Source organism: Acanthisitta chloris, unplaced genomic scaffold (genome assembly GCF_000695815.1).
Source record: "Acanthisitta chloris isolate BGI_N310 unplaced genomic scaffold, ASM69581v1 scaffold8728, whole genome shotgun sequence".
Classification (NCBI taxonomy): domain Eukaryota; kingdom Metazoa; phylum Chordata; class Aves; order Passeriformes; family Acanthisittidae; genus Acanthisitta; species Acanthisitta chloris.
In genome coordinates this window covers 11,376-36,298 of record NW_008686434.1, presented here as the reverse complement: position 1 = coordinate 36,298, position 24,923 = coordinate 11,376, and the positions used below count along the sequence as shown (strand labels likewise).

General features: G+C 44.1%; 1 protein-coding gene across 1 annotated transcript in view; it reads right to left on the bottom strand.

Moving 5' to 3' along the window:
• Positions 1 to 4,556: 4,556 nt before the first annotated feature.
• HLF (hepatic leukemia factor) overlaps positions 4,557 to 24,923 on the bottom strand; it is a gene marked incomplete at its 5' end in the record, with an annotated part of 30,906 nt that continues 10,539 nt past the window's right edge. The window contains 2 exons of the mRNA XM_009080120.1: positions 4,557 to 4,772; positions 7,813 to 8,033. Coding sequence (XP_009078368.1) covers positions 4,557 to 4,772; positions 7,813 to 8,033 — 437 coding nt within the window. The remainder of the gene's footprint in view (positions 4,773 to 7,812; positions 8,034 to 24,923) is intronic.

The window sequence follows — 24,923 nt, the reverse complement described above, 5'->3', positions numbered from 1 at the left end:
GGGGGAGGCTGGGCCTGCCCCACCCCTGCCAGTGTTCAATCCAGGCTGGATGAGCCTTGAGCAACCTGGTCTAGTGAAGAGGTGTCCCTGGGCAGGGCAGGGGGTTGGGACTAGATGATCTGTAAGGTCTGTTCCAACCCCTAAATGCTATGATTCCATGTTATGTAAATTGTATATAATGTGTGTATATATATACATGAAAATTCTGTATACAGCTTATATCACATTAACACTTAGGAAGTTAAATATTTTATTAAAATAGTAACCAGCACTAACTATACTACAACTAGTAATATTTTCCCTCATGTAAATACCCATTTGCTGTGGTTATACCCCACCCTAGTGGCAGCTGGGCAGGTTGGGAGGACATTTGCACCTCCAGTAACCTGTGGTGTGTCCCCCAGTGGCACACAGCCAGGCTGGAGACTCCAGGCACTCACAGAGCAGAGTCTGGGGAGAAAAATCCACACATACCCTCCCCAAAGCCCCAAGCCCTGACACAGCAAAGCAAGCACACAGGTGAGAGAAGAAAAATTTAAAAGTTTATTAAACATTAAGAATAACAGACAAAAAAAAAAAAAGATTTGGGCTGAACAGCATACAGGATGCAATCCATTTCTTGTCATACAGGTAATTTGATCTAGTTGTTAGACTTATATTTAATGCTGTCTCGTGGTGTTGCCAGAAATACGATGGTTGATCACTTGTAAGTTTTAATATAGTTTGTTTTTTCTTCACATAAAAAAAAAGTCAACAAAATAAAAATAAACTGCACATCTCTATTGTAAATTACATGCAAAAATAGGTTTAAAGCAATAATTGGGGGTATTACAAACCCACAGAGGCAAGAGATTCAGACGTGAGGGGTCTGACTTGATCCCATTGCAGAGACTGTGCTGGTCCCTGGGGACACATGGAGCAAGTCCAGCCTGGAGCTATGCTCAGGCTCCTTCCCTGTGTTTTGAATTTCTTGCTTTTGTGGATTCAAGTCAGAATGTTATTTCCATGGTGCTTGGTTTGGTGACTTCAGCACCATTCAGAATAGAAAAAGAAGTACCCCCCCTGCCTCTTCTGCCAAGGGCTTTCCCCCGGAGAGCCCCGAGGTGCTCAGATCCATCTCCAGTCCCACTGGCTTCTCAAGGGTATTCTTTTGTAAAAAGAAAAAAAAATTCACTTCTAAGTTTCAGCAAAAAATAAAACCAAACAAAAGAGAAGACAAGCATTTTACCAATGCTTATAGTTCAATAGAGGTCAGTGAATTATTTAGATAAGCTATTAATTCTTCTGCAAATATATATATTTCTATTTTTATAAAATTACAATTTCATATACCTACAAGCTCCTTCATGAGCAACAAAGCCACCAGAGGTGTGATGAGCCCAGCTGAGCTGTCCTCGGGGACTGGAAATGAGCTGAACTTCCATTTACTTGAGTGTTATTTTGGGGACACAACCTGGCCAGGGAACCTGAGGCTCCCCCAACTTTTAGCTCACATATTTTGCCTTTTAATTTTTTCCTCACTGTTTTTTTTTTTTTTTTTTTTTGTTGTTTTACAGGTGAGGCTGTTCAGAGGAGCCAGAGTACCTGACTCCCATGGTCAGTAGGAGTGCCCAAGTCCCACAGGCTCCTCAGGAAGGCCTCACCCCACATTCCCAGTCCCCGCTGCCCTCTGGTGCACTGGGATGGAGCAAGGAGGCACCAGAGCAGTGCTGGGACTGCTGGACGAGGTAGGTGCTGGAAACCTCTGTGCTCCTCTGTGGCCATGACTTATAAAATCTCTGACTCCAGCCTACAAAAAACAACCATCTCCCACCCCTTCCCTGCCCAAAGAAACAAAAGAATTCTCTGTCACTTTTTTCCAAGCTGCCTTTGACATGTTATAGAGCTTTGTGGTCACAACACACCCCCCACAGCGGCAGCCAGGTGTGCACCACTGACCTCACCCTGCTCCTGGGTCACCCCAAAAACAGCCATCATGGGCCTGATTAGAGGCTGCTGCAATTTGCTCTGCTGCTGCTCTGTGTGTGCCCACAGCAGCTCTGAGCCCTGCCACGGCCACACTCCTCCCAAAGGGAGAACAAAGTGTGTTTCTGAGTGGCTGTGGCAGAGGCACTGACTGTGCCACACACTGATGTGTCTCCCCATGCATCCAGTGCCTTATACTGACCTGTAGGAAATAACTCACTGTGCTTTCAACTTTGCTGCAGCACGTGGAAATTCAATTTGCTGAATAAATGGTCCACAGGCAAGTTCTGCACGTTAAGGGACACTGACAAGCCAGGGATGTTCGTGGAAAAATACTGGAAAAATGCCATTCATGCGAGGGTATTTTTAATGCTGACCAAAATGTTGAGTCCTTTGTAGCAATCTCCTGGAGCATGAATAATGATTTAATGGAATGAACAGCCTTTTTCTTTGAGAATAATGTCAAAACACTCAGAAAACTGTGAGCAAGACGTGTAGCACCGTATTTTCCTCACATGTTCCTCACCCTGTGCGGTACACACAGCTATTTATAAAAGGAATATCAGCTGGAAACAGGTTGTGGCAGCAGCAGCAGATTAGAAATGACTGTGAGTGTTTTTGTGTTCTGTATTATTTTTCTGCCATTACAAAATATTTTATTGTCCGATCAATAGTTGCCTCAAACCCATGTGTTGTGCTTTGTCCCTGTTAAACAGTTTCTTTATGTGTTTCTGATGGAAAATCATAAAGTTCTCTATTATAGTAATATGGAACTTCCTGAAAAGTCCTATTGCTTCCCTAAAAATTTAATTTCAAGCACAGAACATGCCAGTGTGCCAGTGGTAGGCTTAAAATATTAGAAGATTTAAAAGAAAAAAAAAAACAACAACCAACAAACCCTTAAGCATTTCCTTTCTGTACAATAATGGAGAATATATATCTTTGCTATATATTTTAAACATGGAGTAGCTTTTTCTTTTTGCTATATATATGTCTTTCAAAATACATTGTCAGTATTTGTACTTGAAAAATACTGTACAAAACGAACATACTATAATTATTCTGTATAAACTTTATACATTTTATAATATCCATCCTTTTGGTCTAGAGTAAACACTTAAGATTGATTGGATTAACCACAGTATATGACAACACCATCCCCCTCTGAAATACACCAGTGTCTCTTACATTCATTTTTCAGAAGTCCACTTTATATTAGAACATACGTGTTCAAAAGCAGAGAGTTTAAAACAACAAAGTTCAGAACCATCAGTTCATGTCACACTCAAAACAACAACCACTAGGAAAAAAAATGGGCTTCGCAAACCAGTGATTTCTTCTAACTGAATCAAAGTGATTTTTTTTTTTCAAACAGCAAGATAGAATCCACAGAAAATATATTACAAAACGTGTGGGGGGGAAACCAACTGAATTTAGGTAGCTCTTTTTTTTTAAAAATCACAGAATGGAGTAACTAACTGAAAACAGAAAAGCCCCTCTGATTTCGGCATCGGGTCTGACTGGAGACTACGAAGTTTGCTCTTGACTAATTCTCCTTACACGTGTGCTCCCCTGGCAGGGGCACGGGCAGCATGCTCACAGCTTTGACTCTGCAACTCCTTGGGACAGACACTGAAACTCCTGCTGGGTAGGGAACCATCCTACGTCCACTAGGAACATCCGGGCAGCATGCAGCTAGCGCACAACAGGATTATTGCTTCAGGTACAGGCAGTGCAAGATACACACTCTGTGCTCTATCCATACTCCTACCTACCTACCTGGGGTCCGTGGAGAGAAAAGGAACCTTAGTAGCTACAGAGAAGCCATTATGTGATCTATAATGAGTACAGCTAACTCAGTCTAACAGCACTTTAAATCTGAAGACAATTATCACCAAAAACTTAAAATACAACGAAAGCAATCTATAAATTAATAGTTCTGCAGTGTAGTACTAAATTATTTGTGCACTTTATTAGCATGTTAACTGTTCTGATTAGACAGACGTAACGATAGCTTGTTACTCTCGAAAAAACTGAGATCTACTTTTTTTTTCTTTTTTTTTTCTTTTTTTTTTCCTTTTTTTTTTTTATTTGTGTGTGATTTAGACTGGGATCTTTCCAAGTAAATCAGGAGGATGGAACTGATTACAAGAAACATAAAAACCCTACTCTGAAGCAGCACTGAAAAAAAAAATAAAATAAAAGAAGATAATAAAAAGCTTACTATGGCGGTTCTCAACAGTCCAGGTAAAAATGTGGCACCCTTTGAAGAGGGTTGATAAAAATGGGAAGTGCTGAGATGCACACACACACTCACACACACACACACATGCACACCCACAGACACAGACCTGGGAACACACATGTGCACACGGACACGGGGACACGCACACGCGACCGAAAAAGAAAACAACCAACGTTAAGTCAGTTTTGTTTCTGCTTCTGGTAAAGTGCTGAAGACAGAAAGGTTGGTTTGGGTGTGGTGCTATCAAACAGGAAACACATTGTCCATCTAGTCAAATGCCAACCCGCGACAAAGAGAGAAAAAAAAAAAAAGAAAGAAAAAAGAAAAACCCACTTCCCCCTCGGATTTACAGGGGGCCGTGTCGAGCTTCGTACTTGGCCAGGACGTTCTTGCACTTGCCCAGCTCTTTCCTCAGGTCAGCCACTTCCTGGCGCAGAGCCGAGTTCTCCTTCTCCAGGAAGGAGGCGCGGATGGCGATCTGGTTCTCCTTCAGCCGCCGCGCGTCCCGCGAGCGCTTCGCTGCCATGTTGTTCTTTCTGCGCCTTGCCCAGTATTTGTCATCCTGCTCATTAGGCACAGGGAGAAACAAACAAGGTATTAGATTTCGGTAAGCAGAGCTGCCACCAGGACCTGTTCCCAGCCACCACCTCCAATCATGGGTGACTTCACTCGTCCTGCAACGCCGGGCACGGCGGGACAGGAGCTACAACCCACCCAGAGAGCACAGATGCCCTCGCATGTTTCTGTCAAAATGTTTACACTAACCCCCCTCATCCTCTTGACAGTGAACTCCTCCAAGGAAAAATCAAGCAATATTCCAGTGGTACATCTCCCATCTATGCTGACCTAGTTAGCACATCCACCTTCGCGTGCCATGACTCACTCTGTACAGTGGCTGGAGCAGCACTAATTACCTCTGGCCCTGCTCAACTCTGCCAGACAACACCTGGTTCACTCTGTTGGCATCACCCATTTCATCCACTGTTCTCTCTTTTCTCTGTTCCAGCCCCACAGTGTTCCTGTCTGCACCACCAACTCATTGGAAGAGGATTCCTTGGCACAACAATGAGAGCTGCTCTGGTACCAACCACAGAGATTAGTACAATAGGCTTTGACTGTGGGGAAAAAAGCATTGGCCAGAAATAGTTCCACTCCACTCTGAAGTTTCATAAGCTAACTCATTGCCAAAGGGTTTTATCCCTGAAGATTTGCCTCTAGGAGATCACCTTACTGCAATGGTGCATCAAAGGCTTGAAGTAACTCCTGAATTTTACCTGATTTTCCCACTCTTCCAATGAAGTGGCCTTCAGTGAAATGGCAGCTTTGATGTTGCTTTGAAACTGGATTAAGTTCTAGAAATTTGGAACAACTTAATAAACACAAAGTGGGCAGAATCTCTTGTACAAAGTGAAATTCAGTCCCCTGCAGAGTCAGAGTGATGCAGCCATCCAACCCTCAAACTGCCTGGCCACATCCTACAGCTCAAACTTCCTCTCCCAGAGTCATCCCTCTATTTTAACAGGCATCCATTTACCTGTGGAGCTCCCACCAAGCTCCCAAGCACAGCACCATGCCCACCTCAAGGCACAGGACTCAGCAGCTCCAGCTCACTGCACTCAGTAGACAAACACCCACCACTCCTGGGTCCCTCAGCATGGAGCATGTCTGGCCTCATCCTGGTGCTCTGCACCTTCTGCTGCTGCTGCTTGCATAAGGCAAAGCAGGAGCAAACCAACTGCTGCAGGAGCACCCTTGAACTGCTTTCGATCAGTTTGGCCCAACTAGGTGTGCAGTTGGAGCCAGTGTTATCTCTAAATTGCTCTTCACCTGTACTTATATGGGACCCCCAAAAATCCTCTCAAAAACAAGTATGCAGCAAAAAGCTATGACCCAAATCTTGTTTATAATTTCCCATCTCATTCCACTCCATAAAAATCAGCTTTAAGCAATTTATTAGTGTGCCACCTAGGCTTCATCCCTCTTTATTTTAACAAATTGCTATGGCAAATCCCTTAATCCAGGCCTGAAAGAGGTAAGGCTGGCATTTCCAAATCACATGCAGCCCAGAGACGATTGACTGGTCTAATCTGCTTACCCTCCCCCAGAACCCCAGGGCTGCTCCACATGCCAGGGCAGACTGCAGTGCTTGGGTCAAGCACTCTGAAAGGAGTCAAGGGCAACCAATGGGATTATCTGCTGGAAAGCAGAGACCCTGAACTCGTTCGCTCTCAGGTGGGAGCCAAGTGCCCCACTGCTGCATGCTGGGCACTGCTGGCTTCCACCTCTGGCACAGAGCAGGCCAACAGCACCTTTGCCAAAAGTTTGCTTTGATGAATAAATAAGGATACCTTGGGAGACATCACCAAGTGACAAATGGCACCAAGGAGCAAACTGCAGCCTCCTTGCACCCACACAGCCCTTCCTTTGGTACACCAAACACCTCTCTCTAGGCAGACCTCCCATCAGGGCATCACAGCTCTTAGGATTTGCCCAGGTGAGCAATAAAAAAGTGCAGATAAACCTAAGTGAAAGCTGAGGATACTTCGGACAGAGTGACAGCAACAGATCACCTCAACACTACTGCAGTTGTGATTTCTGTGCTTTTGACTTGCAGCACAGTACCCTTAGGGATAAAAATAGCTTCTTTTCCCTAATGCTATCAGTCTGGTGTAAACACATGGCATCCCAGTCTCTCTGCACGTGCTGCCAGGAATTCCCACCGACTCCAGCAGGCTCTCAGTCTGTCTTGGGGGGCAGTAACAACACTAGAATGACAGTCTGCACTGACTGCCTTTGATAAAAAAGATCCTCTTGGGAAGCACATACTGGGAAAACAATCTTGCAAATAATAATTTTCACAGTGTTTGATAAGCTGGATCAGCTGATCAGTTTTCCTGCTGTGTTCACACTCTTTGCTCTTCACATCTGGGAAGCAGTGAGAGGCACAGACAGGGTGCTCTTCCTTTTTAAATTTGTATTGCTCTTATACTTCAAATATTGTACTAAAACACGCTTCTCAGCACAATAATTTTGTTCTCTTTTCCCACAACTTGTCCAGATTCTTTCACCTGGATTAGTGAATATATACTAGTGGAATATTATTATAGTGTTCCCATTCATTATTATTATAGTGTTCCCATTCATTATTGAACAGAACTAAAGCAACTTCCAAACATGACACAATATACTTCATTCTGTCATCACCAGGGTCCTCTATGGACCCAGTAAGAGACAGATCCTTCCTTGAAAAATTTGCAGTCTATGCTGAATAGACAGAGGATGAAGGAAAAGGAAATATGATCAGGCTGTTTCATAAGTGGGAAATATGGGACAAAGTAAGCTCGTCCAAGGTCACACAGGAAGTTTCTGGCATAGAAAGGAAATGAATATTGAGCTCATGAATTTCAACTGTTGCATAACTAATAAGGGACATCCTCCCTCTGCCTCATTCAGAACCTTTAACAGTTTTGTTCTACAATAAAGTTGTATCTAGATTGGAAGTTTTATCTTACATGAGGAAACAGATTCTTGCTCCAAACCTGTAGCTCAGAGAGGAACTGTCAGACGCTGTTTGCACAGCCTCGTCACCAGTTCCAATTTACCTTCAGGTCATCTGGGATGAAGACTTTGCGAGCTTTCTTAATCATCGGCTGCGGCTTCAGCTCTTCTTCGGAGAACTTGCGCTTACGAGGATCAAACATCTCCTGGCCAGGAATACTGGAAAGAGCAAGATCTGCAGGGTCAGGTTCATAGCCCACAGGAACTTGGATAGTCTCAGGATCAATGGGACTTGGTGTGTTTCGGTTTGCTGGCAAGATCTGACCTGCAAAAATAAAGGATAAATTCAGCTGTGTTAGAAAAAATAGGTAAATATCACCGAATATGGATTTTAGAAGATTTCTATATACATGACAAGAAATAATTCTTTCAGCTTTCCCTGCAAATTTGAGATCTACTCTTGCTCAATATCAGATTCTCCATTCTGTAGGTGCATGTTCAGACACAGCTCATGCCTTTACATTCAGAACTTGTTCCTAATTCCAGTTGCTAGTCTGGATTGCCCACGTAAGATCACTGAACCCAACACCAAGTTGCGCTGGACTGCAGGCAGAACACACATTGCTCCAACCTTTGCCACTTCATTAGGATCCCAACCACAAGTACTGTCATTTAGCTCTGACTTAACCCCTACACTGGAAGCCTTTCTGGTTATCTCACACAGATTCCTTCATGGATACCTCTGAGGGTATGTTCAGTTTACAGTCACACCATGTACAGTACTTGGCACAGATAGCATCTTGTGAAAGTGTTCTGTCAGCTGTGCTGAACCTCTCCAAGGAGATTGCTATCTGCTCCCCATGGGATCCTACCAGTGAGATTCTACAAGACAGTGTAGGAAACCAGCAGCATGAAAGGATCCAACAGCTACTTTGAGATGCTCTGTGAAAATGAAAGAGCACTTACTGATGCTGCACTTCTCTTTCACGATATATACAGTCTAATAAAAAGGAGTCTATCCTCAGAAAATGAACTCTATCCCTCCCATTTTTCTTTTTTTTTTTTTTTTTTGATCATAGATACAGCCTTCAAGATCCTACAGCACCGATTCAGGCACCATTCCCACTAAAAATCCAATTTAAAATCTCAACCAAAGGTTCCAAAAATAGGATGCTAAAGTCAGCTGCCTTAACACGGACTATCCCCGGGGGCAGAATTTTCAGAAGTTTTCACATGCCTCAGAAGTCCAAGCCTCACAGACTTCAGAGGGAGAGGACTTCTGATTGAAGCAGATATTCTTTTATAATTCTGGCTATTCGCTAATTCCCCTTGACTTTAGCGATCCGACTGCTTTTAGAACAACTGCACAAACATCCTGTGCCTGTGTAATATTTCCTTATTTGCTCCCACATCTGCAATCTTTAGGGTGTAAAATGGTAAACATGAAATGTCGTTTCTAATTCCAAACCAAGGCCAGGGCTAACAATGTTTTATTTTCATCTAGAAGATCGTGACAACGACATTGGAACCGCGTGGAAAACGCACCAGGGAATTGCTTTGTGCAAACCAGGGAGAGTTTGTCTTTTGTAACTCCGGTTTGACAGCCGATAAAATCAGCTTCCAGGAAAGGCTGGTAAGGGTCTGGGAGAAGAGAAAAGGAGGAGACTTTTCAAACAGCCTCCTCTAACGGAGGAGACACGGCAAAGGCTCCTCCAGCTCTGAGTGTCTGTACTGGAGCTGTCAGCTGTGCTTTACTGCAGAAAAATACACAGATGTATGTGCATAGAGATCATGCAAATTCTGTGATACGGATGAAAATGAAGCAAGGCATGAGCTCTGAAGACTCTTACAATATTTCTGATGAGCTTGCAGGGTGTTTCTAAAAGTCAAGTGGCTTGGGAAACCTGCCCCAGCTTTCTAATTGCCACACACGAAAGAGTCTGTATTTGAATATTGCTGAAGCTCTCGATACAGGGCATGAGTTTGCATATCATTTATCTATAACGTGCCGTATTACACAATTACACGAGCTCTGTAATCACTGGCTTCAAGAAATTTTGCAGTATTGCTCCGACAAAGGGCAAACATGTTCCTTTTAAACGTGAGAACTCAAGGTGTCACATCTTAGCAATGCAACAGCAAAACAAAGAGCGATGCATCTCCACAGTGACCTGGGAGAAGCACCTTCAGCACTCAAGATCCTGCCTAAGTGCACACATTTCACCTCCCCAGGTCTAAGAAGCTCTCACTACTACAGATCTAGTCCTTCAGCAAACACAAGGTGTCCCAGGCGCCAACACGGAGCTCGTTCATGGAGAATGCTGCTCACTAATGCAGAGCCTGCACAAAGCATGCACACACCCAAACACAGTCACCTAGGAGCCCCAAAACTACTGCCCTGTAAGACATCCCTACACCCACACACACCTCTGTCACTCTGCATGGGCCAACTCTCTGTTCTGTCATGCTCCTGCAAACGATCAGCAACTCCACTGAGAACAACAGAGTTAACCAGGGTGTCTAAAGCCCCAGGCAGAAAAACCAGTATTTCCTTGTCCAGCGTTTTACATTAGGCAACTCCTGGCACTTGCGATCTTTTTATTTATTCTATCAAGTTTTGCCAATAACACCAGCCAGGAACCTGTCTTCATTAGTTTACTGGCCAATGGCCATGACATCTCTGTGGTGCTGGACTCAGTGGTAATCCAAGACGACAGCGTGGGCTGCGCTGGCCTTGGCACTGCTGTCCCTGCAGGAGTACAGTGCGTGGCCTCACGTTACATTGCCCTCCCAGCTCCTCTCCCTGTGTGTGCAAGGCACTTTCGCTGTGCATCCTTCTGCCAAATTTGTTCGGGGTGTTATTTTTATGCACTAAATTCCTCGCAATCAGAGGTAGGTCAAATAAGCACAGCAATCTGAACGTCATGTGCCCAGCAGCCAACTAATCCTCGCATCAGCAAGCTCCCCAGCTGTCACAACATCCACAGAAAGAGCTGCTCAGAGGCTGTGATGCACAAGGAATCAGCCAAGGAGGAAGCCCACGCTGCCAGGCGCCAGGGCCAGGTGAGGCACCTCGCTGCCCAGCATCGGGGGCGATGCCTCTGCCAGGCCCTGTGTTATTGAAACACTCTGCGCTCACTTCGGCGGCCAAATTTTCACGACGACGGTGAAGTGGCTGGACTGTTTAATGTGCTTAGCTTTGTTCTCAATGGGGGCTGATGACTGCCAAGTGTTTTGGAAAGAACTTAGCCCCTCTATTTAAGTTGCTGAAATGAGAGCTCTTGAGCATTAAGCTCTTTTGGAAATCCAGCTGCAGAATTCCACGGTGGTGGTGGTGGTGGATGCAAGCCGGGAACAATTGTTAATGGAAACTTCCCCTCATACCACCCTAGTGATGTGTCTCAACCAGGGCCTGGAGAGACCACAACTATGTCAACACTGGCCTTTTGTCTGGAGCCTTTCCCACTTGTAGAGCTCTGCTCAAGCAACACGGAGTATGCCAGGACAGACACAGCCCCAGGTGTCTTCTGGCAAAGGGATCTGCAGGTTTTGACAACACTAGCAGTTCTGCTGTCCCAGCATCCTGCCTTTGCTAATGCTCTTGATGTTGCTCTGGCAGATATTAGCAATAGCAGAAAATTTTCCAGAAAGGACTTGAAAGAAAGTTGGCTGTTCTAACCCTTTTAGTCCTCCTCCCGGCAGGGACTGCCAGTGAGGAAGTCCAACGTAATGGCAATATTTTCAGTGTGGCTCCTTCTTCAAAGAAAAGTGGACTGAGGCCATTCACTTGTGTCATCTAGGTCATCAAATGGCTGGCAAAAAAAAAATAGCAGCTTTTAATGGCTTGCAATAATTAAACCCCACAGTTTAAAAGTATCTTTTATAGTAGCATTTTTATAGACCTACAAAACCAAAAATGCTGATCTGGTATCGTGGGGAGCTCAATCACCATATCCTGACTCTTAATTTCCCCCTTTTGAAACATCCCACCTCCCAGCTGTGCCCAGGAGAGTTAAGACGGAAATAACCTCTTCAGCTGCACCTCTTCTGCTTGACAGACTTCTTATCTGTATTGCAAGAGATCCCTGGGAAATTATGTGGAACTCAGTTCTGATTCATTCAGCTCCCATAGAAATGTGTCTGATTTTCAGAAAATATCTCTTCTCACAGCCCTTCCACACTCCTCATCAGCTCAACAGCTGGCTGGAGAACAGCACTGAGAGGAAGAAAAGGGAGTGAAAATGTTCTAATCAAAATATTTTTCCCTATTTTTTTACACACATTGGAGGGAAATAAAAGAGGAGCTTCTTACTCAATTTATTAGCAGCCCAGAGATAAAACATGTGTTTGCTAATCATTTTTCTTTATATAAACTGAAGGCACTTTGTGTATGTCAGTCAGACTATACAGCACAGCAGTTAAACTGACAGATAATCCTCACTCCAGAGAGCTCTGCTGCTGTTTTCCAAACCAGCTATCCACTTGGCACCTGGCCAGCTATTTGGGATAGCTCTTACTCCAATCACAGCCTGTCCCAGACTAATCTGTCATCCAGTTCTGCATTAACTCCTTCAGCCTCCAGGAAAAGTTATCCCACTGCAGAACACGCAGCAGTGGGCAGGGATTGAGACATGGAAAAATCCCCACAGGCAGCAAAGTAAAAGGAAGATTCTCGAGGCCAAGATTATCTAAGGACAGCATTTTGTCAGGCTACCATTCCTCACTCACAATACTATAAGCAACCTTTTATCTTCCTATCTCATTTCCCTGCTGTCAGGATTTTAGTATCTTCCAGAAACCAAACCACTGAATAGGAAGACAACAATCCACACCAGCACTAAACCACATGCTATGATCTTCCAGCCCTCACCTGGGAGGACAAACCCAACCACCCTGCCTGGGGGTGAGGAAGACACTTCACCTCTGGGTGTGTTTATGTAAGCAATTATTAGAGGAGCTTTATTTTCTTCTGAAGCAACAGGAGATCAGTGTATTTTGTCCAGTGCTCCAACCTGGCCCAGACATTCCTCTATTTCTTATCTTACACCAACTCAATTCAGCCGAACATGGGGTGACTGCAAATGTTTCCTGCGGAAAGAAGGATCTTAATCCCATGCAGCCACAACAAAATTTGCTGCTTTTAACACACCCTAAAAGACTGGCACATGAAAGTGTTTTTAAAATGTGTACTTTTTAAAGATATCAGCATTGTTTACAAACCTTGTGCATTTAATTATGAAAGAATTGTCATTTCCCCTCTCAGCATTGTCTGCCTCCCGCTCGGGGCCTCTACAGTATTATTCCAGGCAGGACTGGTAGTCTTATTAAGATTGTCTGACACTTCCCATTAGAGGATGCTGTCTTCAGTTCCTTCAGCCTTTGCCAGATTTCAACCATTCTGTTTGGATTTCTTGTGTGCCAATTATGTTTCTGCCAAAATGGTTCTACAGTTTCCCGAAAAAAGGTTCTGCAAAAAATACTTTGTTTTGAACCTGTTAAAAATTTCTGGCAAAACTTCTCACTGAACTGTGCTAGTGGGCTGTGCACTGGGAGAGAGGAGCAGCTCTTGGATCAATGTTATTTCAGAGAATCATGGAATCATTTAGATTGGAAAAGGCCTCTAAGATCATTGAGTCCAACCACTAACTCAGCACAGCCAATTCCACACTAAACCATGTCTTAAGTGCCACATCTACATGTTTTTTAAATACCTCCCAGAGCCTGAACTGTGCTAGTGGGCTGTGCACTGGGAGAGAGGAGCAGCTCTTGGATCAATGTTATTTCAGAGAATCATGGAATCATTTAGATTGGAAAAGGCCTCTAAGATCATTGAGTCCAACCACTAACTCAGCACAGCCAATTCCACACTAAACCATGTCTTAAGTGCCACATCTACATGTTTTTTAAATACCTCCCAGAGCTGGTGATGCAACCACTTCCCTGGGCAGCCTGAAGGTGTACATGACATCTACATGTTTTTTAAATACCTCCCAGAGCTGGTGATGCAACCACTTCCCTGGGCAGCCTGAATCGATGGTGTACATGCTCAGGCTGGGGGAGAAGGGAGTATTTCAATAAGTGATTAGGACTCAAAGCCAAGAAGGGGCAAGGAGGTGAGGAAGGCAAGGATGAGGGAGACTGGTAGCCAGAGAGGAAAGGAAGAGAGCCTGGAAGAGGAAGGCTGGGATGAATGTGTTCAGTAAAAGGGCACTGTGGAAGGGAACAGGGCAGCAGAGTGCCTGTGCTGATGGTACAAACAGCTCCACATTCCTGAGCCCCACAGATCCTCGTCAACAAACAGCAAAGTGCACTGGCAGAGCTCTCTGTCCTCCTCCAGCTCCTTACAGCAAGGGTAAGCTGTCATCCTCTACTCTGTACAAGCAGCAGGACACTGGAGAGCTGTCACATCCATTCCTCGTCCGTTCCTACTCATTTCCAACGTGCCTGTTTCAAGAATGGCACATGAGAAAGTCTCAGTTGTCTTTTCAAAGTTTGTTTAGAATTAAGTCCAAGGGCTGTTTAGGAAGCACAGTCATGGTTGCAACGAGCTTTAAAGTTTCCATCACATACTACCTTTTCCAGATTCTTTCCTCCTTCAGGAGTAACTTGTTTCACCCATTTTGATTTACCCAAATTAACCCATACACAAATTATTCCAACCTCCTGTGGAGACACAATTACGAACTTTCAGGAGTTCCCTGCAGCACTGACAACTCCAGGATCTCTGTGCTTCACACAAACTATTTTTTTCCACAAGACTCCCATGAAAGAAGGGGCAGCACTTCTGTTTGCAGGTGAAGGACACAAGTACAGACACTTTAAATCAAGAGCTATCCTCCTCTCAGGTTGGCTAAGGCTGTAGGCATTGGCTGCATTTCAAATGACTCTCACTGACTTCTGCTGCAGGTGTGGGACACCAGTGAGGGCCACCCAAGGTGTCACACTGGGCTCCTCACAGAAAGGGAAGCAAACGCACACTGTGACACCTTCACATAATCAAATGATCTGCTCAGAATTCTGCTGAAGCTTTTATGCAAAGTCCAGTCTCTCCAGACAAAATCTTTCTATTCTTCCTGCCAGATTTTCCCTTCTCCTACCATTCCCTGCATCCTCTCACATCTGCAGTAAATGAGGTCAAGATCCAAGATCCTACAGACAACCACTTCCTTCCTGATACAGCCCTGATTCAACCCAGAGCTGGTCTGACCTCTGCATGCAGAAGGGGAAGAGAGGAGGTGATGTGTTTAAAGTCTGCATCTCCAAGCAGCCAAGGGAGGGTGTTTGCTGTCTGAAGCTGCACACGTGGCCTTCAGACAATGGTTTGTAGGCTTTGAGGGCTTGACTTGCAATTCCTGCATGTGGTTAGCACAGTGTGCATGCAATATGCTCTGCCTGCAGGGCCAGTAACATTCTGCCCTTCAAAGGAATAAACAAACAAATATGAGGCACCAGCAGGTAAATTTTTCCACTATATCTCCCAGACTTAAGACTCTTCTGTAAGATCCATGCTTTGAAAGCCCCATCTTGACTTCAGCCTGTGTGAAGGCAGCACTCAGCTCAACGAGGCTCCAGCTCTGAAACAACCAGGAAATCAAACTTTTATTCCCTCCCAAACTACCCCTGCAAGATGCCCAACAGCAGTTGTTCCTGTTCTGAACATTTCCCTTGCTGAAGTGCTACACATAGAAACAGAAGGTTTGATCCTGCTCCCAGGACACTGCACAGGGGTCTACAAACTCTTGAAGAGCATGAAATCCACAGCACTCCTAAATGCCTTTCTGATTTTTTGTGGGATGCTGCTTTCCTTACAAAGATCAGCCAAGATGGCATTCAGTGGGGACAAGGCCTGAAGAGAAGCTGCAGGGAAGAACATTCACACTGGTATTTAATTTTGATTACACTTGGCTTAGAAGGATGTCTCACTGCAAGATGTTGATATTCTCTGGTGCATTGGAGCTTCGTGACATCCTCTGGCATATTTTCATTAACTGGCAATTCATATATAGCAAGGTTCCTCAAAAAGTACAGTAATTCTTTCTTTTCTTAAAGGGAAGGTTCCACAGAAGCATCAGAATTGTCAACCTTCTGGAAAGAGAAAAAAAGATCCATTTTCATCTCTCTGGATAGTTACATACCCAGCTTTAATAAACCAATCACCAGCAGATTTGAAATAGAGTCCTGCTTTAGGTAACAACCTCATATGGCACAGAATCATTAAGGCTAGAAAGTACCTGCAAGATCACCATCTTGTCGACTAAACCACAGCACCAAGTGCCATATCCAGTCACTTCTTGAACACCTCCAGGGATGGTGACTCCATCACCTCCCTGGGCAGCCCATTCCAGTGCCTGATCACCCTTTTAGGGAAGAAATTCTTCATGATGTCCAACCTGAACCTCTCCTGGTGCAGCTTGAGGCTGTTTCGTCTTGTCCTGTCACTTGTTACCTGAGAGAACCTCATCTTGCTACAGCCTCACCATCCATAACTATGCCCTCACATGGAGTACTGCTCAAAACAAAGGCAACACTTGTCCTCAAGATGTCTTCATGCCACTGCCAATGTGCTCTGCAGGACTCCAGACCAAGTAAGCTCTCTCATACTGTTCTATTTATTTGTCTATCCAGGACAGCACGCTCCCAGTCAGTAAACAGGTCTTGCAAAAAGCCATCATGCAATCCTGAAAGCATATGCCACTCATGACTCATGGATCTATTACCCAGTTCTGGTACCCAAGCCCTTCTCGCTTGGGTGTGTTATCAAAACACAGCCAAGTCAGATTTCAAATGGCATGGAAAAGCCACGTGAAACAGGTACATTTCCTCTACCTCCCAATCAGTAGCTAATGGCAAACCTGAGAGACAGACAACAGATGCTATCAGCGGCGCTCGGAATATATCCCTGAAGAAAAAGAGGTCACTGGGCAGAGTTACAGGAACTTGCAAATCTTGGCTTCTCTTTTGATCTGCTCTGTGCACACAAATCTGAACTACCTGTCACAGTCACTCTTTATTTTTACTTTTTGACACTTTTTGTTCACTGAAACAACCACACTCTTTGTGTGACAAAACCAAATCGATGCTTGATAGAGGCTGACTGGTATAAAATAATCACATTTGAAGAATGAGAGATGCCAGAATAGGAACACATTGTTCCCATAACCTTCTAAGTAAGGCTGAGTACATTTTATTTATTCTCTGCCCTAAATTAAGATCCTCTAACATGTTTTGGAAAAAAACCCGAAACAAACAGCAAAACCCAAAAAATTCTATTTGGGTTGTTACAGTCCAATAACTGCAGAGGTTTGATTTGCCTTTATACACTGGTTTTATTCCCAAAGAGCACACACAAAGAAAGCACAAGGGTATGTGGTTGTAGCTTTTTCTCTATTGATATGTTTGTCTTCATTTACCAAGTGCACAGATGCACCAGGCCTGGGTATCCTGAAACAGGGGTCAGAGGAGGAAGGGAACACGTCACTGTGGCTTAGGGAGAATTCCAGGAGAACAGGCTGTTGAATTTCCCATGTGTCTGTAACTACTTTACAGCTGCTGCAGGACACAGGGTTTGGTGGTACACCAGGCACAGCCAAAAACTGGGAACTCAGAAAACAAGAAATGACAACACTGAACACCAAGCAAGGCACTGTCCGATAAATTCACGTCTAAATGTGAGTCATTGAGCACCAGAAAATGGCAAGAATTGCCATGCTGAGGAGTCTCACAACCCAAACTAACCCAAATTAATGCCTGCAGAGTTCTGCACCTCAGCATGGCACTCATGGACCAGAGACAGCAACACATACCACAATCTTTGGCTTTATCTTGTGAAAACAGAGGCAGTGAAAGAGGGTCGTGATGGAAAACCTGAGATCCTAATACTCATCTTCCCTCCTGTGACCTCCTCTGCAGACTGCCCACAGCCCTGAGCTGAGCCTCTCAACACACTGCATATGCATGTTCTGACTGCAAGAGGCATGCAGAACCTGGGAAGATTGTGAACTATGTCAGAAATGAAATCAAAATGCCCCAAGACACAAAAATCAAACTCCTTCCATTTACTGAGCAATGCATTTATTGTGATGCCTTCAGGAGGTAACTCAGCAAAAGAGGAACTCAACTGCTGTTTGCTCTACACTCTTTTCCCCCAGTTCACAAGTGCTAGAGATTTTACTTTTGATATCACAGTGTGGCTCTCCAGTGCCAATTAATACTGAACATTATTAATATAATGAGTCAATATATATTTTTAAAATATCAATACACTCAAAATAAAAGTCTATTTTGGTGTGCCCTTGAGGCACTGGCAAAGCACTTCACAATTCAGTGCATATGGGAGCTGTTAGACCTGTGTGCCTGCATGTTATCAACAGAAGGAAACAGAGGATTCTGTCCTCTGAAAATGATCAAACTGTGAGCCCACAGCAGCCTTATTTACAGTAACAATACCTTTAGTTCAGCAGTTTTCTTCCTGTGTCCATTAGTGCAGGTTTCACAATTAGCTGCCACTGCAGGCACAGCTGATGACTTTCAAACCACATCTTGGCACCAAAAGATTTCCTTAAAGGAGACCCTTCCACCCCCTTTGGACACAGTAAATTGTATGGAAGTCTCTGCCCACCTGGGAACAAAGTCCTCTGTATGGGCACTTCCCAGCAGCCAGACAACCAGCCCAGCACCATTCTGACTGAAAACTGTGGTTTTCTACTTTCATGGCACCATGAAAAGCTTGGAGAAGAAGAGGCTCAGGGGAGACCTTATCACCTTCCCCAACTCCCAGACAGGAGGTTGGAGTCAGGTGGGGGTTGGTCTCTTCTCCCAGACAACCAGCAGCAGGACAAGAGGACACAGACTCAAGCTCTGACAGGGGAGGGTTAGGTTGGATATTAGGAAGAGATTTTTTACAGAGAGAGTGCTCAGGCATTGGAATGTGCTGCCCAGGGAGGTGGTGGATTCACCATCCCTGGAGGTTTTCAAGCTGAGACTGGATGTGGCACTTAATGCCATGGTCTAGTAACCACAGTAGGGCTGGACTTGATGACCTTGGAGATCTTTTCCAACCCAGCTGATTCTATGATTCGATGACATCACTGATATGGAACACCACTATTTTGGGTTTATTTGGGTGAGGGGAAAGCACCAATGTACTTCTTTCTGAGACCTTCAGTCTCTACAATACTTAACAATCTATGTTAAACATACCAGTGCTTCACTACTGGTTCCCACAGAAGTAAACTGACCATTTGGTTCTTCACACTGGTGGTCATCCCACTCCTTGCAACACAGGATGGGGTCTGCAGCAGTCGGCCAGGCAGAAATATCTGTGCCCAAATGGAAGCAGAAACACTGGAGAGCTGGAAAGCACTGCAAGCTGAGGGCAGCAACAATTCATAGGCTTGGAAAATTATGTGGGCTTTACCTTTTACACTCCTGTTAACTCTGATTTTCATGAAGTAGGTGGTGTTGCTACAGCAACTGTCGTATCACATCACTTCTGCTGTCTCTGTCACAGGGATCATCTTATTTTATCTTAAACTCAGATATGCAGCTTTTCTTCATCTATTCTAAAGCCCTCTGTATTTTGGATATAAAAAAATTACACAAAATAGAGCTGTGTCACATAAATGATATTTTTTATAATGTAGCAAAGCTTACAGAACATTTTATTTGTTCTTCTTTTACGAATGCAGAAAGAATAAAGAAAATGGCACTGACAGATTTATGGCGCTCCAGATTTTCAGAAATAAATTAAGAGCTCATCTCACGATGAAGATGTTTCATGCCACCTTTCATGTGCTTTCCCTGCAGGAGCTAACCCTGTGTTCTGGTGCACTTCAGCAGAAGTAACTCATCTCTTCACAGGTGAACACTTCTTGCTTCCTCATGCCCAGGCTATTTATGTACCTGCATTCCACACAGCTCACACCCAGCTCAGATGCTGCTGCCCATCCACTGTACACAACCAACTTGTGCACTCACCTGCTTAACCTGCAGCCTGGAAGAAGCATCTGCTGAAGCAGAAGTCTCAACCCACCCTTACCTGTTTCAGAGGGTTTGTCCTAGCTGCTAGGGATGAGGTGGACACCCAGCTCTGCACAGAGCTCCCTTGCTCAGTGACCTGAGAATTTGGCTCTACCTCTCTTGCCTCCATTTTGCTGCCTGGATAAGGTCTTTGAGGATTCAATGCACCAGCAAAACTCAAAAAACCCTTGAAGATGGAAAGGGTCTATTCAATTTTTGTTATCAACATGCATTCCAACTTGTGCACTCACGGATCTTCCTTTAGGAAATACAAAAAGCAATGTGGAACAGTAGTAAATGTTCAGTTATACCCTCAGGATGCACAGGAAAGGAAAGAAAAGCCCTACCTATAGCCAAAGGTAATTGCCCACACCTCAGCTGCCAGCAGAGCTCAGACCACCAGACCAAGCTCTCCCACAGCCTATGTTTGTGAATATTTCTATCTGCTTCTTCCTAAGCATTTCCAGTCACTTTCAAAACAATCAGTGCAGCCACCAAATGACACTTGACTGCTACAGGCCCTGGGCAGATGGAAATCTGCCTGCATGGATCTAACCTGGGGACAAGAACTGCATCATGTGCACCTGGTTTGCAGCTATGTATGGAATTAAGACATCAAATAGCCTTTCAGCTTTCAATTACTTTGCAAACTTAATTTCAGTGCCCCAGTTCTTGACAGCTATTCTTTAGCTCAATTTCCTGGAGAAATGAGGTTTGTTACAATTGTGCCCTGCACATGTCTGTGTTGCCCCTTCCCAACAACTTTGGAAATCATGGCCCAACTTCAAACAAACTTGGCAGAGAAGTATCCACACGTGCTACAAACAAGCTTTGTGAAAACAACGTAAATGAAAGCAGCTCTTAGCTCCCTGGCTGCAGGAGCCTCTTACACATCCGAAAACCCACAGAGATCGTGCTGCTCATGGAGCCAATTCCTTGGGCAAGCAGTAGGAAGGAAAAAAAGAGAGAAGTATTAAACAAATTACTATTTGTTAATGGCAGTCAGTAAAGTTATTTAATCCTCCTGTTCTCTACTGGAATTGAGAATATCTTTTTACTTTATCCTACCCACTCATTTACTATTTCCAGTGATCATGAGCATAATTATTTGTTTCACAACTGCACTGTCACTTGACAACCCCTCTGAGTTCTGCACACACACATCTGGTATTGATAGCCACTAAACAGCCATGCACATGTCCTGTCTTAAAAAATCAATGTAGAAGACAGTCAGATGTGGACAACCAGCTGTCTGGTATCATCCAAGCATTTATTTAGTCTTATAATATGATCTGGAAACCAGAACTCTACTAGAAAGAGGGTTTTTTATATTATCCACAGCACTTGCTATCCAAGCAATTTAAGTCTTCCAACCAAGACACAGTAGGAGTGTTTGGGAATCAACAAATTTACTCTGGCAGCAATGAAACATTCATTACTGGGTTTGGAGTGGGGAAGGGTTTGGTTGGAAAGGGGAATTTTTTATTCTTTTAAGGTTTTGTTAAAACATCAGACAAAAAGCTGCTTGAGGGACACTGGGCAGGACTCAGCTGAGAATCAGAATGCTCTAGATTCATGCTGGAAACTACATGTCTCTGCCCACCTGAGGGATGTGTGTGTCAGTGTGCAAGATCAGAGATTCCCCTCTAACCCTCTCCCTTCTTAGTCTCACTGCTGTTTCCATGTTATGCACATCCACAATTAGTCAAGCTCGGGGAAGAAGAGGTTAAACCTAGCAAAGGAAGAAACAAGCAAGAGAATCACCTTTTCTCTTTCTGCTCGGCTGGGTAATTGGTTAGCAGGAACCTGCTTGATGAGTTTCAGCAGCTCCTAGAGACAGGCAAGGCTGTTTCTGAGAGCAGCCAAAGCTGCTGACTGTACAAACACCTCTAAGCTGACCCACAGGGTACCCCTCGCTAAGGCTGCTCTTTGGACAGCTAAAATTTCCAGAAGGCAATGAAGCAGTTTGAATTCCAAATATCCATCCAAACCTGAGCGGGAAACTGAAGAGGCAGAGCATTTTATAGATGTTGTATACATAAAACTGTCTTACAGTCAGAATAAATAAATGATTTAAAAAATATATATGTTTAAGTGAATGAAGAAAGGCTAAATAATTCTTGCTGCAGTGGAGAGAGCATAACAGTAAGATTCAGATGAATAAATTAACAGCTTTAAATTGAAGGGGCTAAGAAAATTCTAGTCTTGACCTGTACAAGCCTCTGAGCTTATTACTTGATACCATTTATCTATAATGGAAAGATTTTACTCAAGTACTTAGTGATTTTGAGTCCAGTTGGCTAAAAAGAAAGTACACAAGGGTTGATTTTCACATGGGGATTATCTTGTCCTATATCAGATGTGTGTGCAAGCACGTGAGGTAAAAAAACCCAAACCAAACCCTGGCAAAATCTCGCTGTAATTTCAAACCAGTCACAGCTGTATCATCTCCACAGCAGCCCCTGGAGCAACCTCAGCACTGTCCACATTATCATCTTCATTTCTATTTATGCACCTTGAGGTTTAATTAACTAAACACTGCAACTGATAAACAGGAACTCAGACACTCTGAGTTTTAACATAAGACCCGAAGCTCTCCCTTCCTGAAGCTCTGTCAGTTGACTCCAGAGAGTCTCATCACTGAGCTTTCTCCCAGGTTCCCTTCTCTCTGAGGATTCAGGAAATACTAAGTGAAAGCAAACATATTCATATCCTCAACAACAATGTGCAGATTTGGGGTGAAGTATTTCAGCCTTTGCCAGTATTGATCTGCTCAGACACAGTGTGAATTGCCTGATAAGGTTATACCCTACAAACAGATTTCTAGGCTCAACAAACCAACCAACCTCTCCCACATTTCGAGAGAGATGTCCCTTCATAAAACAACAGGAACTGCTGCTCAAACACTCCTGCTTGCCATGGTCTGTACCCCCTCCCCAAGCACTATGTCCCTTTGTGCTACTTTTCATCCAAGGGTGCCCTCGGAGGTGTTGGGGTTTCAAACCCAGAGCCAACTTTCCAAAACACACTGCATTTTGAAAAGGCCATTTTTGTTTCACAGAGAAATAAAGGAGTTTGCATCATAAAGCCTTTATCCCCCCAAACCCAAAGCCTCCCATACAGTTAAAAAATCAAATCCAGCTTTATTCTCCTGCATGAGTCAGGCTGCATGTGAACAGCTTCAGAGGAAGGCAACTTGGGGTGGAGAACAGAGCTGAAGTAAGAAATTCAGAGATACTTGTTCTTCTAACAGCACACTCCTATTTTCCCAAGACATTTGCTAATATTTTCATTTTAAAACTAGAGGAAAGCCACCCCCTTCCCCCCAAAATAAGTTTTAAATATTATAAAGGCACACAAGGACACACTTTATTATTTTAACAATTATTGCTATTTTCAGAGCTCCAGCACAGCTACTTCCTTCCATAATTGGACTTCAATCAAACCTTAGTGAAGCTTTTGATCTTGGAAAGAGTAACAACACAGCTCTGTTATCGGCACAGAGGGGGCAAAGAGTAGGACATCCAGCATTTTTCAATAAAAGAAAGTTAATTGCTTTGACTTATATTTATCAAAGGTCACGGCTACAAATTCTGAGTGCACATACATAACGGTGCACACTGAGAAACCTTGTTCAGACTGGCCAAAGTAAGTGTTGGGATTATACTATCTCTGTGCATTAAAAAAAAAAAAGAGAGAGAGAAGAAAAAAGCAGCAAAACAATGCTAGATTACTATCCAAATATACCCCAGTGGATGTCCTGCCAAACAGCAAATATGTGGCTGTAAGCTCCAAACTGAAATAAAAGCTTGGCCAGCAGCCCAGAGCTTCACTGTATTTTGCTCAGCTAGCCATAATCTGGCAGAACAGAGTGAACACATTTGCAGCCACGTGACGGAGAAGCCAGTCGGGCCAAGCTGATTTCCTTGTGTTGGGTGAATGTGCTTCAGACTGTACACATCAGCGGCTTTGGGAAAACGTGAGAAAGTGGGAAACAACAAGCCACGGGCTATAAACTGAAGGGCAGCAAAAAGATGACTTAAGGAGTTTTCTTAAAGGTTAAGAGTTGCCAGTGCTGTGTTTTAATGAGGTGTTAACTGGGCTCTCAGGGCTGAGCGCCTGGAATTCACCTGGATCTCAACTGGAGTGACACACCATCAGCTCCTTCAAGGATGCAGATCCTGAGAGAACCTGATGTGGAAAAGGCACTGGAAATTCTTTGCGGTCTAGGACTGAATACCTACCAGCGGTTCAAAAACGTAAAATGTTGAGTGACTTTGAATTCCATATTGAGGAAAATCAGAGGTGCTCAGGCCTCCCAGGATGTGGCCCAGCCCAGGATGGGTGGTACACATCCCCTGGGGTTCAGATTGTGCTGACACGACTTGAACAGCCACCCAGTAGCACTACTGAACACAGAGAAACATCCATGGAGTGAGACAGAATCTGGCCAACGGATTCAATCTGAAAAACATGCAGGATCTAAGGGGATAAAAGCTATCCTGATGATCAGGTTTTATATTTTGATAGTGGTGATAATAACCTTTTAAAATAACTGAGTTAAGAAGAGACAAACAGCATCCCTGGGCAGCAGCAGAGGTGCACATGACCCGTGAGAGCATGTTACATGTGGATGCAGAAAGAAAAGCCTCCAAACACAAGACCTCAGAAGTACATCCCTGCTACAGATAAGAGCAACTCGGCTGAAACAGTCATGAGGCTACATGAGAAAAGTGAGATTTGTTTACTTTCTAACAGAAGTAAATTGATAAACCAGACACGTGCAGCACCTGGTGAAATGAGAGATGCACACGAGTTGACAATTACACCTCCAGCCCTTTCCTTCTATCTGGCTAATGACTCCTGCTCACGTGTTCGGAACAGCTTCCACACAGAGACTACCACAACTTTCAGCAATGATGTCAACCCTGTCACACCAATAAAACGGAGCATATAAGAGACTTCGGAAAAGTGTTTCTTAAACCTGGCGATGAGGCTGGTCCAATGGAAAGATCAGCCTTTCTGAGAGCAGACACGTGACTGGGGATGCATGAACATCAGGCCTTGGAGTTGAAAAATCCCTGCCCTGTTTTTTTTCAGTGCCAAGCCATCAAGAGCTCAGGTGTTTCAAGCAGACACCCAAACCACAGCTGTCCAACATTTGTAACTGAAGGTTTGTGGTTTAACCTCCCCAGAA